This window comes from Oncorhynchus kisutch, unplaced genomic scaffold (assembly GCF_002021735.2).
Source record: "Oncorhynchus kisutch isolate 150728-3 unplaced genomic scaffold, Okis_V2 scaffold3988, whole genome shotgun sequence".
Classification (NCBI taxonomy): domain Eukaryota; kingdom Metazoa; phylum Chordata; class Actinopteri; order Salmoniformes; family Salmonidae; genus Oncorhynchus; species Oncorhynchus kisutch.
Genome location: NW_022265933.1, coordinates 337,643 through 353,417, shown reverse-complemented (window position 1 = coordinate 353,417; position 15,775 = coordinate 337,643). Strand labels below are relative to the sequence as shown.

The 15,775-nt window shown below is 41.0% G+C and overlaps 1 protein-coding gene across 5 annotated transcripts in view; it reads right to left on the bottom strand.

The window, feature by feature from the left end:
• LOC109886141 (globoside alpha-1,3-N-acetylgalactosaminyltransferase 1) overlaps window positions 1–15,775 on the bottom strand; it is a 53,404-nt gene that overhangs the window by 14,392 nt on the left and 23,237 nt on the right. For all 5 annotated transcript variants that reach the window (XR_004209463.1, XR_004209465.1, XR_004209464.1 and 2 more), the window contains exons 4-6: window positions 9,040–9,093; window positions 1,146–1,178; window positions 599–733 (exon numbers count right to left, since the gene is read on the bottom strand). Coding sequence is in view for 2 of the 5 variants with exons in the window: in XM_031821524.1 (XP_031677384.1) it covers window positions 599–733; window positions 1,146–1,178; window positions 9,040–9,093 (222 nt within the window). In the remaining 3 variants the exon portion in view is untranslated. The remainder of the gene's footprint in view (window positions 1–598; window positions 734–1,145; window positions 1,179–9,039; window positions 9,094–15,775) is intronic.

The following is a 15,775-nucleotide window of genomic DNA, read 5'->3' as shown; positions in this document are numbered from 1 at the left end:
CAAGAATTTACAACTTTCAGATGAGACAGAATTAAGGTGACGATTAATATTGACTGCTATTGATGTAGAATATTACTAGGTCTTTAAGAGTTTATTTGGAAGATAACAGCTCTATAAATATTATTTCGTTGTTCCCCGACTTTGACATTATTAGCTCAATCAGGTAATATTAATTACGGAGAAAGGATTTTATAGAATAGCATGTCATATCACTTAATCCGGCATAGCCAAAGACACGACATGCCCATTCACCATCGGAATGTCACACATGTTATGTCCTCATACACAGTGTTGTTTTTGTCTTGCCCATTCACCATCGGAATGTCACACAAACACAATCCATGTCTTAAATGTGTTGAGGCTTAACAATCCTTCTTTAACCTGTCTTCTCCTCTTTGTCTACACTGATTGAAGTGGATTTAACAAGTGACATCAATAAGGGATCATAGCTTTCACCTGGATTCACCTGGTCAGTCTGTTATGGAGAAAGCAGGTGTTCATAATGTTTGTACACTCAGTGTAGTTTCAGTGTTTATAAAAAATATTGACAGTTTAATTTCCCTTTTTGAATATTTGGGAAAGGTTGTAGGCTACTCACTTTCCAACGGCAAACACTGTGGTTGCTATGGTGATGTTCATGGACTTGTAGATTGTGTCGACGAGGTCAGGGTCAAAGGTTCCTTCCCAGACGATGGGTGCCAACCACGGGGTGACTGCCACCACATCAGTACGACTAAAGAAACAAAACAAGATGAAGCCGGACTGTGTTGTACTGATTATGATCTCAATGTTTACAGGGTAACCTAGTGGTTAGAGCGTTGGACTAGTAACCGGAAGGTTGCAAGTTCAAATCCCCGAGCTGACAAGGTACAAATCTGTCATTCTGCCCCTGAACAGGCAGTTAACCCACTGTTCCTAGGCCGTCATTGAAAATAAGAATTTGTTCATAACTGACTTGCCTAGTTAAATAAAGGTAAAAAAAAATATATATATATATATATACAGATCAAGCCTGACTGTGTTGTTCTGATTCTCTGCTCAATGTTTTTGCAGTTAAAGTCCCATGAAAAGACGTGAGGTAAACTAGGCTACACGCTGATGTGGAAGATAACAATGAGATAACATAACGTAGCAACACTACTCACCCCACCAAGACACTGGGCTGCTTGTACAATAGCCTGGGAGAACAAAACGGAATTCATTAGTTAATGAAGATATGGGCTGATGTTGTTATTGCTCTCTCAAAAACAAGGTGCTAGTACCAAAAAGGTTTTTTAACTTTTTCACTGCAGGGGAAACCTTTTTTAGGCTGTGGAGTACCTTTTTTAGGGTGTGGAGAACCTTTTTTAGGGTGTGGAGAACCTTTTTCATGGTACTTTGGTTCATCCTTTATATATAAAAAAAACTGTTCTAGCAGGAAAACAATGTGGAGCGTGGAAGAATAGGATTGTAGTCAATCTAGGTTGCTTTAAAAAATGTTTGAGGGTAAATTGTGTTGGAGTAATAACATTTGTGGAATTACCATGTCCTTATGTCCTTGGTGTTTTCCATTTTATTTGGAATGGCCAGCTAGTCAAAATTAAACGGGCCTATTTATATTTTGGAGATGAATTCAGAGGGTGAATATTATTAAATATTAAAGCAATAGACCTCTCACAAAGGCTTCAGTCTCACCAAAGTTAATTTAAATCCAAACTGGTTCTCTGGCAGATAAATAAGAATGTCTCACCCCATGTTCAAGAATGGCCTTATTCCCTTTATATAGATTACAACCTCTCACTTTCAGTTATTTGAAAATGAAATAATCTCCAAAATATCAAAATGTTTAAAACAAGCCATAGGAAGTTGGAAGGTTGGAATGTTGGAAAGGCACACACCTGTCTATAAAAGCTCCCACAGTTGACAGGGCATGTCACAGCAGAAACCAAGCCATGAGGTGGAAGGAATTGTCCGTAGAGCTCAGAGACAGGATTGTATCAAGGAACAGATGTGAGGAAAGGGACCAACAAAGATTCTGCAGCAATGAAGGATCCCAAGAACACAGTGGCCTCCATCAGTCTTAAATGGAAGAAATTTGGAACCACCAAGACTCTTTGAAGAGCTGGCCGCCCGGCCAAACTGAGCATTCAAGGGAGAAGGGCCTTGGTCAGGGATGTGACCAAGAACACAATTGTCACTCTGAAAGAGCTCCAGAGTTCCTCTATGGAGATGGCAGAATCTTTCAGAAGGACAACCATCTCTGCAGCACTCCACTAATCAGGCCTTTATGGTTGAGTGGCCAGACGGAAGCAACTACTCAGTAAAATGCACATGACAGCCCACTTGGAGATTTCCACAAGGCACCTAAAGGACTCTGACCATGAGAAACAAGATTCTCTGTTCTGATGAAACCAAGATTGAACTCTTTGGCCTGAATGACAAGCGTAACGTCTGGAGGAAACCTGGCACCATCCCTACGGTGAAGCATGGTGGTGGCAGCATCATGTTTTGGGGATATTTTACAGAGGAAGGAACTGGGATACTAGTCAGCATCGAGGAGAAGATGAACGGAGCAAGGTACAGAGAGATCCTTACTGAAAACTCTGGGATGCTGGCTTTCTAGGCAGAGTTCATCTGTCCAGTGCCTGTGTTCTTTTGCCAATCTTTTCTTTTTATTGGCCAGTCTGAGATACAACGTTTTCTTTGCAACTCTGCCTATAAGGCCAGCATCCCAGAGTCGTCTCTTCACTGTCGACGTTGAGACTGGTGTTTTGCGGTTACTATTTAATGAAGCTGTCAGTTGAGGACTGTTTCTCAAACTAGACACTCTCATGTACTTGTCCTCTTGCTCAGTTGTGCACCGGGGCCTCCCACTCCTCATTCTATTCTGGTTAGGGCCAGTTTGCACTGTTCTGTGAAGGGAGTAGTACACAGCGTTGCATGAGATCTTCAGTTTCTTGGATGGAACAGCCTTCATTTCTCAGAAGAAGAATAGACTGACTAGTTTCAGAAGAAAGGGCTTTGTTTCTGGCCATTTTGAGCCTGTAATCGAACCCACAAATGCTGATGCTCCAGATACTCAGCTAGTCTAAAGAAAGACATTTTTAATGCTTCTTTAATCAGAACAACAATTTTCTGCTAATGTTGGTTCCACTTTTCTGGGCTCTGTTATTTACTTAACAAATAATGAATACACTAAATGTGCATATTTAACATTAAGATATTTTAATTAGAGTACAGTTGTAGACAGAACATACAACTTATGTCTCTCCTGAGTTCTGCCCCGAACAAAAGAAAGACTGGATCTTATATACCCGAGGTCACACCTGATGGTGTGATCTCCTATGTCAAACCCTTCATGTGCAGCTAAAAGACCCAGTTATTCTTAACACGAGGTTTCTGAGAACCTGTTTCAGCGTTATGCAAATCTGCCATAGTATCAGAGAAAAACAGACGCTGTCTCTCTGTGTCTCGCTATCACCCACAGTCCCTTTTCTCACCTTTTCTCACAGACGCCGTGGTTCCTGCGTGTTTTGGCAGAGAGCTAGGCACAGACAGAGGCCTTAATATTCAGCTATAGAGTGAGCATCAGTACAATGGCACGTAAGCAAATTAATTACAACATAATCAGTGGTGGGGGTCTTGAGAAGACCCCCAATATCAACTTTAACCCTTCACTAACATAACTGCAAAAGGGTATTCTATTGATCAATTAGCCTTTTAAAATTATAAACTTGGATTAGCTAACACAACATGCCATTGTAACACAGGAGTGATGGTTGCTGATAATGGGCCTCTGTACGCCTATGTAGATATTCCACTAAAAATCGGTCGTTTCCAGCTACAATAGTCATTTACAACATGAACAATGTGCACACTGTATTTCTGATCAATTTGATGTTATTTTAATGGTAATAAAAATGTGCTTTTCTTTCAAAAACAAAGACATTTCTAAATGACCCCAAACATTCGAACAGTATTGTATGTTAAGTTGGAAAAGTCAGTTCGTGTATAGTTCGTTCTTTTCTTTCCTATTGAACATACTACTTTCCGTATGAAATATTATCGTTTATTTAGATATTAGAGTACCTGAGATTAATTAGAAACGTCATTTGACTTGTTTGGACGAACCCTACCAATAACTTTTTGTATTCCTTTGTCTGCATGTTGAACGAGTAGATTACTGAAATCAATGGCGCCAACTAAATTGACTTTTTGGGATATAAAGAAGGACTTTATCAAACAAAACAACCATTCATTGTGTAGCTGGGACCCTTTGGGATTGCAAACAGAGGAAGATCTTCAAAAGTAAGTGATTTTTTTATCGCTATTTGTGATGTCTGTGCTGGTTGAAAAATATGTTGATGTGTGGCGGTGTCCTCAGACAATCGCATGCTTTGCTTTCGCCGTAAAGTCTTTTGTAAATCGATTAACAGGATTCTAAGCTTTTGAATGATGTAAGACACTTGTATTTTCATGAATGTTTAATATTACGATTTTTTATTTGAATTCCCTCCAATTTCACCGGATGTTGTCGGCAGGTGTCCCACTCACGGAACACCTAGCCCGAACAGGTTGAAAACAAGTTTCAATCCAAGAGGCTTTGATTACATTTCCAATATCCTCGCCCAAGTGGAAATTTTGTTTCAGTAATATATATGCCAATTGGCCATTGACTTTAATGCAGAGAAACTTAAATCAGTTTTACCTCATTTCTTTCAGCATGTCAAACGTGCAAAAGTTCTAGACCACCTTTACTCCACACACAGAGATGCGTATAAAGCTCTCCCTCCATTTGGCAAATCATAATTCCAACCTCCTGATTCCTGCTTACATGCACAATTTTAAGCAGGAAACACCAGATGCTCGGTCTATAAAAAAGTGGTCAGATGAAGCAGATGCTAAACTACAGGACTGTTTTGTTAGCACAGACTGGAATATGTCCCGGAATTCTTCCAATGGCATTGAGGAGTACACCACATCAGTCACTGGCTTTATCAATAAGTGCATCGAGGACGTCATCCCCACATTGAATGTGCGTACATACCCTAACCAGAAGCCATGGATTACAGGGAACATTTGCACTGAGCTAAAGGGTAGAGCTGCCACTTTCAAGGAGCGGGACTCTAACCCAGAAGCTTATGCCCTCCGACGAACCATCAAACAGGCAAAGTGTCAATACAGGACTAAGATCGAATCGTACAACACCGGCTCCAACGCTCATCGGATATGGCACGGCTTGCAAACTATTACAGTGACAGAAACCTACCAGACGAGCAAAATAACTTCTATGCTCACTTCGAGGCAAGTAACACTGAAGCATTGATGAGAGCATCAGCTGTTCTGGACGACTGTGTGATCACGCTCTCTGCAGCAGATGTGAGTAAGACCTTTAAACAGTATCCGATTGCAGAGGAAGGTGTTTAATCCCAGGGTCCTTAGCTTAGTGAGGAGCTTGGAGGGCACTATGGTGTTGAACACTCAGCTGTAGACATTGAACAGCATTCTCAAGTAGGTGTTCCTTATGTCCAGGTGGGAAAAGGCAGTGTGGAGCACAATAGAGATTGCTTCATCTGTGAATCTGTTGGGGTGGTATGTGAATTGGAGTGGGTCCAGGGTGTCTGGGATGATGGTGTTGATATGAGCCATGATCAGCCTTTCAAATCAGTTCATGGATACAAATGTAAGTTCTACGGTGCAATAGTAATTTAGAAGGAAAAGGGGGATAACTAGTCAGTTGTACAACTGAATGCATTCAACTGAAATGTGTCTTCTGAATCAGAGAGGTGTGGGGGGCTGCACTAATCGACATCCACATCGTCGGCACCCGGGGAACAGTTGGATAACTGCCTTGCTCAGGGGCAGAACGACAGACAGGTTAACTTGGTGGTCTAGGGTACAGGGGCTATGGTGGTCTGCTTGAAACATCTGGATATTACAGACTGGGCCAAGGAGAGGTTGAAAATGTCGGTGAAGACACTTGCCAGCTGTTCATCAAATGCTCTGAGTACATGTCCAGGTAATCCATCCGGCCCTACAGCCTTGTGAATGTTAACCTGTTTAAAGGTCTTACTCACATCGGCTACTGAGCGCGTGATCACACAGTCATCCGTGAACAGCTGGTGCTCTCATGCATGGTTCAGTGTTTCTTGCCTCGAAGCCAGCATAGAAGGCATTTAGCTCGTCTGGTAGGCTCGCGTCACTGGTGCAGCTTGTGTCTGTGCTTCCCTTTGTAATCTGTAATAGTTTCCAAGCCCTGCAACATCTGAGCATCAGAGCCGGTGTAGAACGATTCAATCTTAATCCTGTATTGATGATTTGCCTGTTTGATGGTTCATCTGAGGGCATAGCGGGATTTCTTATAACATTCCGGGTTGTGTGTCCCACTCCTTGAAAGCGGCAGCTCCAGCCTTCAGCTCAGTGCAGATGTTTCCTGTAATCTATGGCTTTTTGGTTAGGATTTGTACGTACCATCACTGTGGGGACTACGCCGTTGATGCATATTACCATCAGCGCTAGCAAAACAATCCCCAAACTTGCAGTCGTGGCCAAAAGTTTTGAGAATGACACAAATATTAATTTTCACGAAGTCTGCTGCCTCAGTGTCTTTAGATATTTTTGTCAGATGTTACTATGGAATACTGAAGTATAATTACAAGCATTTCATAAGTGTCAAAGGCTTTTATTGACAATTACATGAAGTTGATGCAAAGAGTCAATATTAGTAGTGTTGACCCTTCTTTTTCAAGACTTCTGCAATCTGCCCTGACATGCTGTCAATTAACTTCTGGGCCACATCCTGACTGATGGTAGCCCATTCTTGCATAATCAATGCTTGGAGTTTGTCAGAATTTGTGGGTTTTTGTTTGTCCACCCGCCTCTTGAGGATTGACCACAAGTTCTCAATGGGATTAAGGGCTGGGGAATTTCCTAGCCATGGACACAAAATATTAATGTTTTGTTCCCCGAGCCACTTAGTTATCACGTTTTCCTTATGGCAAGGTGCTCCATCATGCTGGAAAAGGCATTGTTCATCACCAAACTGTTCCTGGATGGTTGGGAGAAGTTGCTCTCGGAGGATGTGTTGGTACCATTCTTGATTCATGGCTGTGATCTTAGGCAAAATTGTGAGTAAGCCCACTCCCTTGGCTGAGAAGCAACCCCACACATGAATGGTCTCAGGATGCTTTACTGTTGGCATGACACAGGACTGATGGTAGCGCTCACCTTGTCTTCTCCGGACAAGCTTTTTTCCGGATGCCCCAAACAATCAGAAAGGGGATTCATCAGAGAAAATGACTTTACCCCAGTCCTCGGCAGTCCAATCCCTGTACCTTTTGCAGAATATCAGTCTGTCCCTTATGTATTTCCTGGAGAGAAGTGGCTTCTTTGCTGCCCTTCTTGACACCAGGCCATCCTCAAAGTCTTTGCCTCACTGTGCGTGCAGATGCACTCACACCTGCCTGCTGCCATTCCTGAGCAAGCTCTGTACTGGTGGTGCCCCGATCCCGCAGCTGAATCAACTTTAGGAGACGGTCCTGGCGCTTGCTGGACTTTCTTGGGCCTCCTGAAGCCTTCTTCTCAATAATTGAACCGCTCCTTGAAGTTCTTGATGATCCGATAAATGGTTGATTTAGGTGCAATCTTACTGGCAGCAATGACGGCACGTCATGATGACGGCACGTGTTTCCTTGCAGGTAACCATGCTTGACAGAGGAAGAACAATGATTCCAAGAACCACCTTCCTTTTGAAGCTTCAGTCTGTTATTCGAACTCAATCAGCATAACAGAGTGATCTCCAGCCTTGTCCTCATCAACAATCACCTGTGTTAACGAGAGAATCACTGACATGATGTCAGCTGGTCCTTTTGTGGCAGGGCTGAAATGCAGTGGAAATGTTTTGGGGGGGATTCAGTTCATTTAATTGCAATTCATCTGATCACTCTTCATAACTTTCTGTAGTATATACTGTACAATTTGCCACCATACAAACTGAGGCAGCAGATTTTGTGAAAATTTATATTTGTGTCATTCTCAAAACTTTTGGTCACGATTGTAGTGTCTGCTTCATTACACCACTTCAATTGAGCGCCTTTCTGGTACTTCCTGTTTGAGCTTTTGCTTGTAAACAGGAATTAAGAGGAAGGAGTTATGGCCAGATTTGCCAAATGGAGGGTGAGGGAAAGCTTTGTATGAATGTCATCCATGAATAAATAGATTTTTTCTGCTTGAGATTTGAGACTGCAGTTTGATGGCTGGTTTGGTGGAATATTTAACTGTTTGTCTGTGTCCTTGTGTTTGGGGAGGGGAAGGGGTGGGGTCTGGGTTGGCAGTTGCTGGGTGGAGGTAGTACTTGTAGTTGATCTGTGTCCTTGTTTTGGGGGAGAAGTGGGATCTACTGCTCCTGAATATACTGATACACACCTTTCTGGAGAGATGATGTTCTGTTCTCTGCTCCTGAATATACAGATACACACCTTTCTGGAGAGATGATGTTCTGTTCTCTGCTCCTGAATATACTGATACACACCTTTCTGGAGAGATGATGTTCTGTTCTCTGCTCCTGAATATACTGATACACACCTTTCTGGAGAGATGATGTTCTGTTCTCTGCTCCTGAATATACTGATACACACCTTTCTGGAGAGACAATGTTCTGTTCTCTGCTCCTGAATATACAGATAAACACCTTTCTGAAGAGATGATGTTCTGTTCTCTGCTCCTGAATATGCAGATGCATACCTTTCTGGAGAGACGATGTTCTGTTCTCTGCTCCTGAATATACTGATACTCACCTTTCTGGAGAGACAATGTTCTGTTCTCTGCTCCTGAATTTACAGATACACACCTTTCTGAAGAGATGATGTTCTGTTCTCTGCTCCTGAATATGCAGATACATACCTTTCTGGAGAGACGATGTTCTGTTCTCTGCTCCTGAATATACTGATACTCACCTTTCTGGAGAGACAATGTTCTGTTCTCTGCTCCTGAATTTACAGATACACACCTTTCTGAAGAGATTATGTTCTGTTCTCTGCTCCTGAATATACTGATAGACACCTTTCTGGAGAGATGATGTTCTGTTCTCTGCTCCTGAATATGGATTTACTCAGACTGTGTGAATAGAAAGACGTGGTACAATGATTAATGACAACCAGCTATACAGTATTTTTTATTCATTTTATTTTTCACCTTTATTTAACCAGGTAGGCTAGTTGAGAACACCTTTATTTAACAAGGTAGGCTAGTTGAGAACACCTTTATTTAACCAGGTAGGCTAGTTGAGAACACCTTTATTTAACCAGGTAGCCTAGTTGAGAACACCTTTATTTAACCAGGTAGCCTAGTTGCGAACAAGTTCTCATTTACAACTGCGACCTGGCCAAGATAAAGCATAGTAGTGTGAACAGACAACAACACAGAGTTACACATGGCATAAACAATAAACAAGTCAATAACACAGTAGGAAAAAAAGTCCATATACATTGTGTGCAAAAGGCATGAGGAGGTAGGCAAATAATTACAATTTAGCAGATTAACACTGGAGTGATAAATGGTCAGATGGTCATGTACAGGTAGAGATACTGGTGTGCAAAAGAGCAAAAAAGTAAATAAATAAAAACAGTATGGGGATGAGGTAGGTAAAAATGGGTGGGCTATTTACCGATAGACTATGTACAGCTGCAGCGATCGGTTAGCTGCTCAGATAGCAGATGTTTGAAGTTTGTGAGGGAGATAAAAGTCTCCAACTTCAACGATTTTTTGCAATTCGTTCCAGTCACAGGCAGCAGAGAACTGGAAGGAAAGGAGGCCAAATGAGGTGTTGGCTTTAGGGATGATCAGTGAGATACACCTGCTGGAGCGCGTGCTACGGGTGGGTGTTGCCTTCGTGACCAGTGAACTGAGATAAGGCGGAGCTTTACCTAGCATGGACATGTAGATGACCTGGAGCCAGTGGGTCTGGCGACGAATATGTAGCGAGGGCCAGCCGACTAGAACATACAGGTCGCAGTGGTGGGTGGTATAAGGTGCTTTAGTAACAAAACGGATGGCACTGTGATAAACTGCATCCAGTTTGCTGAATAGAGTATTGGAAGCTATTTTGTAGATGACATCGCCGAAGTCGAGGATTGGTAGGATAGTCAGTTTTACATGGGTAAGTTTGGCGGCGTGAGTGAAGGAGGCTTTGTTGCGAAATAAAAAGCCGATTCTAGATTTGATTTTAGATTGGAGATGTTTGATATGAGTCTGGAAGGAAAGTTTACAGTCTAGCCAGACACCTAGGTACTTATAGATGTCCACATATTCTAGGTCGGAACCATCCAGGGTGGTGATCAAATCAAATCAAATCAAATTTATTTATATAGCCCTTCGTACATCAGCTGATATCTCAAAGTGCTGTACAGAAACCCAGCCTAAAACCCCAAACAGCAAGCAATGCAGGTGTAGAAGCACGGTGATGCTAGTCATGCGTGCTGGTGCAGGCAGCAAACGGTTGAAAAGCATGCATTTGGTTTTACTAGCATTTAAGAGCGGTTGGAGGCCACGGAAGGAGTGTTGAATGGCAATGAAGCTCGTTTAGAGGTAAGTTAGCACAGTGTCCAAGGAAGGGCCAGAAGTATACAGAATGGTGTCGTCTGCGTAGAGGTGGATCAGGGAATCGGCCGCAGCAAGAGCAACATCATTGATGTATACAGAGAAAAGAGTCGGCCCGAGAATTGAACCCTGTGGCACCCCCATAGAGACTGCCAGAGGACCGGACCACATGCCCTCCAATTTGACACACTGAACTCTGTCTGCAAAGTAGTTGGTGAACCAGGCAAGGCAGTCATTAGAAAAACCGAGGCTACTGAGTCTGCCGATAAGAATATGATTGACAGAGTCGAAAGCCTTGGCAAGGTCGATGAAGACGGCTGCACAGTACTGTCTTTTATCGATGGCGGTTATGATATCATTTAGTACCTTGAGCGTGGCTGATGTGTTCGGGTAAAATTACAAATGTTTTATTCTATAAACTACTGACAGCATTTCTCCCAAATACCAAATTAAAATATTGTAATTTAGAGCATTTATTTATTCATTTATTTGCCGAAAATGACAACTGGCCAAAATAACAATAAAGATGCAGTGTTGTCAGACCTCGAATAATGAAAATAAAATAAGTTCATATTCATTTTTTAATAAACACAATACTAATGTTTTAACTTAGGAAGAGTTCAGAAATCAATATTTGGTGGAATAACCCTGATTTTCAATCACAGCTTTCATGTGTCTTATCATGCACTCCACCAGTCTTTCACATTGATGTTGGGTGACTTTATGCCACTCCTGGCGCAAAGATTCGAGCAGCTCGACTTTTTGGAAATATTATCTATGATGGTCTACATAGACCATCAGGCTGTTAAATAGCCATCACATAGCCATCACTAGCCAGCTACCACCTGGTTGTTCAACCCTTCATATTAGAGACTGCTGCCCCATATACATAGACATGGAATCACTGGCCACTTTAATAATGGAACACTAGTCACTTAAATAATGTTTACATACTGCTTTACTCATCTCATATGTATCTACTTTATTCTATTCTACTGTATTTACTAACTAGTCACTTAAATAATGTTTACATACTGCTTTACTCATCTCATATGTATATACTGTATTCTATTCTACTGTATTTACTAACTAGTCACTTAAATAATGTTTACATACTGCTTTACTCATCTCATATGTATATACTGTATTCTATTCTACTGTATTTACTAACTAGTCACTTAAATAATGTTTACATACTGCTTTACTCATCTCATATGTATCTACTGTATTCTATTCTACTGTATTTACTAACTAGTCACTTAAATAATGTTTACATACTGCTTTACTCATCTCATATGTATCTACTGTATTCTATTCTACTGTATTTACTAACTAGTCACTTAAATAATGTTTACATACTGCTTTACTCATCTCATATGTATCTACTGTATTCTATTCTACTGTATTTTAGTCAATGCCACTCTGACAATGCTCATCATAATACCCATATATTTATATATTTCTTAATTGAAATAATTGTACTTTTTGATGTGTGTATTGTTGTGAATTGTTAGGTAGTACTGCACTGTTGAGCTAGGAACACAAGCATTTCGCTACACGAATCAATAACATCTGATAAATACGTGTATGTGACCAATAACATTTGATTTGATTGTTAGTGATCGGCACCAATATGGAAACTCTATAGATGTCAGCAAAAAAACAAATTTGAAGCCAAATGTTTTCCTTCCAAGTTTTTTAGCTCATTCCAAAGTAGAAAAGCAGCCTTTTTGATCATTACAATAGTAATAACATTGTATCTAAAAATTATCAAATTAAATTAACCCTGAACACTCAGCTAACTCTCCCAACTTCACACACACACACACATGAGGGGGAAGCGGTAGCAGAGGGAGAACAATATTATAAAGTAGAGAATGCCACATACGTGCAGAAGGTTCATTTGTTTTTCCAAGGAGTCTGATGTTTTCGACAACACAGCCAATCCATTGAGAATAACATTGTGTCAATGTTTCATTGTCTGTTCACTTCCATGGCTTTGTGAAGTCCAGACAACTGCATGCTGATTGCCCATTTTTTTAAATGACCTTTATTTGACTAGGCAAGTCAGATAAGAAGAAATTCTTAGTTTCAATGACGGCCTAGGAACAGTGGGTTAACTGCCTGTTCAGGGGCAGAATGACAGATTTGTACCTTGTCAGCTCGGGGATTTGAACTTGCAACCTTTCGGTTACTAGTCCAACACTCTAACACTCTAACCACTAGGCTACCCTGCCTAGGCCAATTGTGAATTTTCTGGCAGCCTAACTTTTTCCAAATTTCCCAAAATCTGTTTTTTTTGCTTTGTCATTATGGGGTATCGTGTGTAGGGGGGGAGGGCAATGTAATCCATTTTAGAATGAGGCTGTAATTAAATAAAAATGTGTCAAAGGTCAAGGGGCCTTAATACTTCCTGAATACACTGTATATGTAGCCTTAGAAATAAGATTCCGTAAATCAGTAACTTGCTAACATCAGATAACATTCTTTATATTAGCCATTTGTGAGATTCACATAGATAATTACTTTAATGATACCGCAGTAGCAATACAGGGATATAATATCTACAGAAGAGACAGGAATGCTTATGGGGGAGGTGTTGCTTTATATATTTAGAGCCATTTCCTTGTAATGTTTAGAGAAGATCTCATGTCCAGTGTTATTGGGTTGCAGGTTTACCTGCCTCATCTAAAGCCTTTTAGGGATATTTCTATAGGTCACCAAGTGCTAACAGTCAGTACTTAGACAATGTGTGTGAAATGCTCGATAGTATCATCTACACTGATTGAAGTGGATGTAGCAAGTGACATCAATAAGGGATCTGAACTTTCACCTGGATTCCCCTGTCAGTTTATGTCATGGAAAGACATGGTGTCCTTAATGTTTTGTACACTCAGTGTGTAAACGCAACATGTAAAGTGTTGGTTCCGTGTTTCACGAGATGAAAAAAAATACAGGAAATGATCCATGAAAAAGCTTATTTCTTTCAAATGTCTTTACATCCCTGTTGGTGATCATTTCTCGTTTGCCAAGATATTCCATTCACCTGATAGGTGTTGCATATCAAGAAGCTGATTAAACAATGTGATCATTACACAGGTGCACCTTCTGCTGGGGACAATAAAAGGCCATAGACATGCTGACTGCAGCATGTCCATTGAGCCTTTCATTGAAGAAGCTGTAGTGAACATACCTTTCGGAAGAGAGGAGAAAATCAATTCAAGTCTGTCATGAAAACATTTAAAGGCCTTATTACCCAAAATGTGCTGCTCACGCTGCTTTTCTTCTACATCCGATTTGCAGCTTGTCTTTGAAGCCTAATTTATACGCTACACAATTAGGCTTCAACGCAACGCAATAATGCAATGAGCTACTGAAAATGGGGATCCAGCTTAGTTGAGTCGAGTTACAAATTATGAGCTGCACAAGTTTACATTATCCTTACATTATCCTTACATTACCTTGGATGTGGTGTGGGCAAAGCCTCATGCATGCTACATGCATGTGTGCATCTATTAACCTGAAGTCCAAACCATAGTGTATAGTGTATATAGTAGTATAGAAATGGAAGCAAGATATTCAAACTATAGAGGACCAGATTGCACACTTGAATAATGCAATGATTTAAAAAAAAGGTGTGAATAAATTTTATTTTTAAAAGGGTTTAATCGTTAGCTATTACGACAACAATGATGTGTTATTATTGCATGGGCATGTGGCCTCAGAGAGACAATGTGTTTCATTTAAAATCACTTTTGGGGAAACAGCACCTTTTGTTATTGTTTTGCTCAGCGTACATATCGTTATCAGTACATATTCTCGTGTTCTATGATGTCCGTGGGGGGGTGGGGGAGGACCCTGACTTGGTTTGTTGTTTGCAGTAACTTCTTTGTTGGCAGTTTCAACAATTAAGGATTTCAAGTTTAAAAGGTGAAGCTGAAAAATAGGGGTGGGGTTGTAGATATTAGAAGAATCATGGATGTAATAGGAAAGCCTAGGTGTTGACATGGTCTGTAGAACGTCCAAACCACCACAGAATGTCCGGTCATGAGGTGGATGTCCAGGTTAAGGGGAAGTTTAATGATACACTCTCTATCCAACACCAGTCTTAGTCGAACTTGATTATAGACTCACACATCTAACACCACTCTAACACCACTCTAACACCTCTCTAACACCACTCTAACACCACTCTAACACCACTCTAACACCACTCTAATTATGTTGTTCTATGGAAAGAAAGGAAAGAAATGGAAGTCAGCCTGTTGTTGTGATTCTGGATGGTCGCAATGACAAGAAACTGCCATGTGGGGATACCATGTCTTGAGGTTTTTGAACTGATTTCATGTCAATGCTAATATGGCTACAATTTGCTAGCTAGCTAACCAACAACTGTAACGATGTATATGAGAGAGGAAGAGTGATCATTGTGCTAATGTATATTTGTTTTCAATAAACATTGGAGACAAAATATAGCTTTCATGTTGTCAACAATCTAAGCCAGCGGTTTCCAAACCACGGGTCACAACCCCATATGAAAATGGGGTCAACGGGAGATTTTCCAAAACCCTGGTTGAATTATTATTTTGTATTATGTCGTCTTTGTCTCTCAAAATCATTGTAATTTAACCTTAAGAATCGGAATGAAATGTATTAAAATTGAATAGTTAAAATTCAAATACCGACCTTAGATCGTGACAAATTGCCACACTTGACCGTTGCTCTTGAATCATTCCCACGGTGAAAGCCCGCCCGCGCTATGAAACCATACACTTTTGCAGAGACTTTGATATTACCAGCCGCAGTTGAAATGGTAAAAGCAATGTGTAGAAAGGAACAGAAACTACAAACATCAATACCTTTGTCAGATAACACTGTGAAACTAAGAATTGATGGTATAGCTAGCAATCAAGAGGAAACTCTGACTGAACGACTCAAACTCCCCACCTTACGCTCTCCAAATGGACGTTAGCTGTGGGGTCCGAGATGCCCCTGCATTGTCCATTGTTCTCTACATGTCGCGGCATGCTATTCACGAGGACATATTGTTCTGTCTCACGATTCCCGAGCATGAAACTGCACAGGGGATGTTCAGTGTGCTGCGTGGCTATATTGATGACAAACTGATTCCATGGGATCGAATGGTGGGCTTTTGCACAGATGGGGCTCCGTCTATAACGGGATTGGGGCAGGCCTCTAA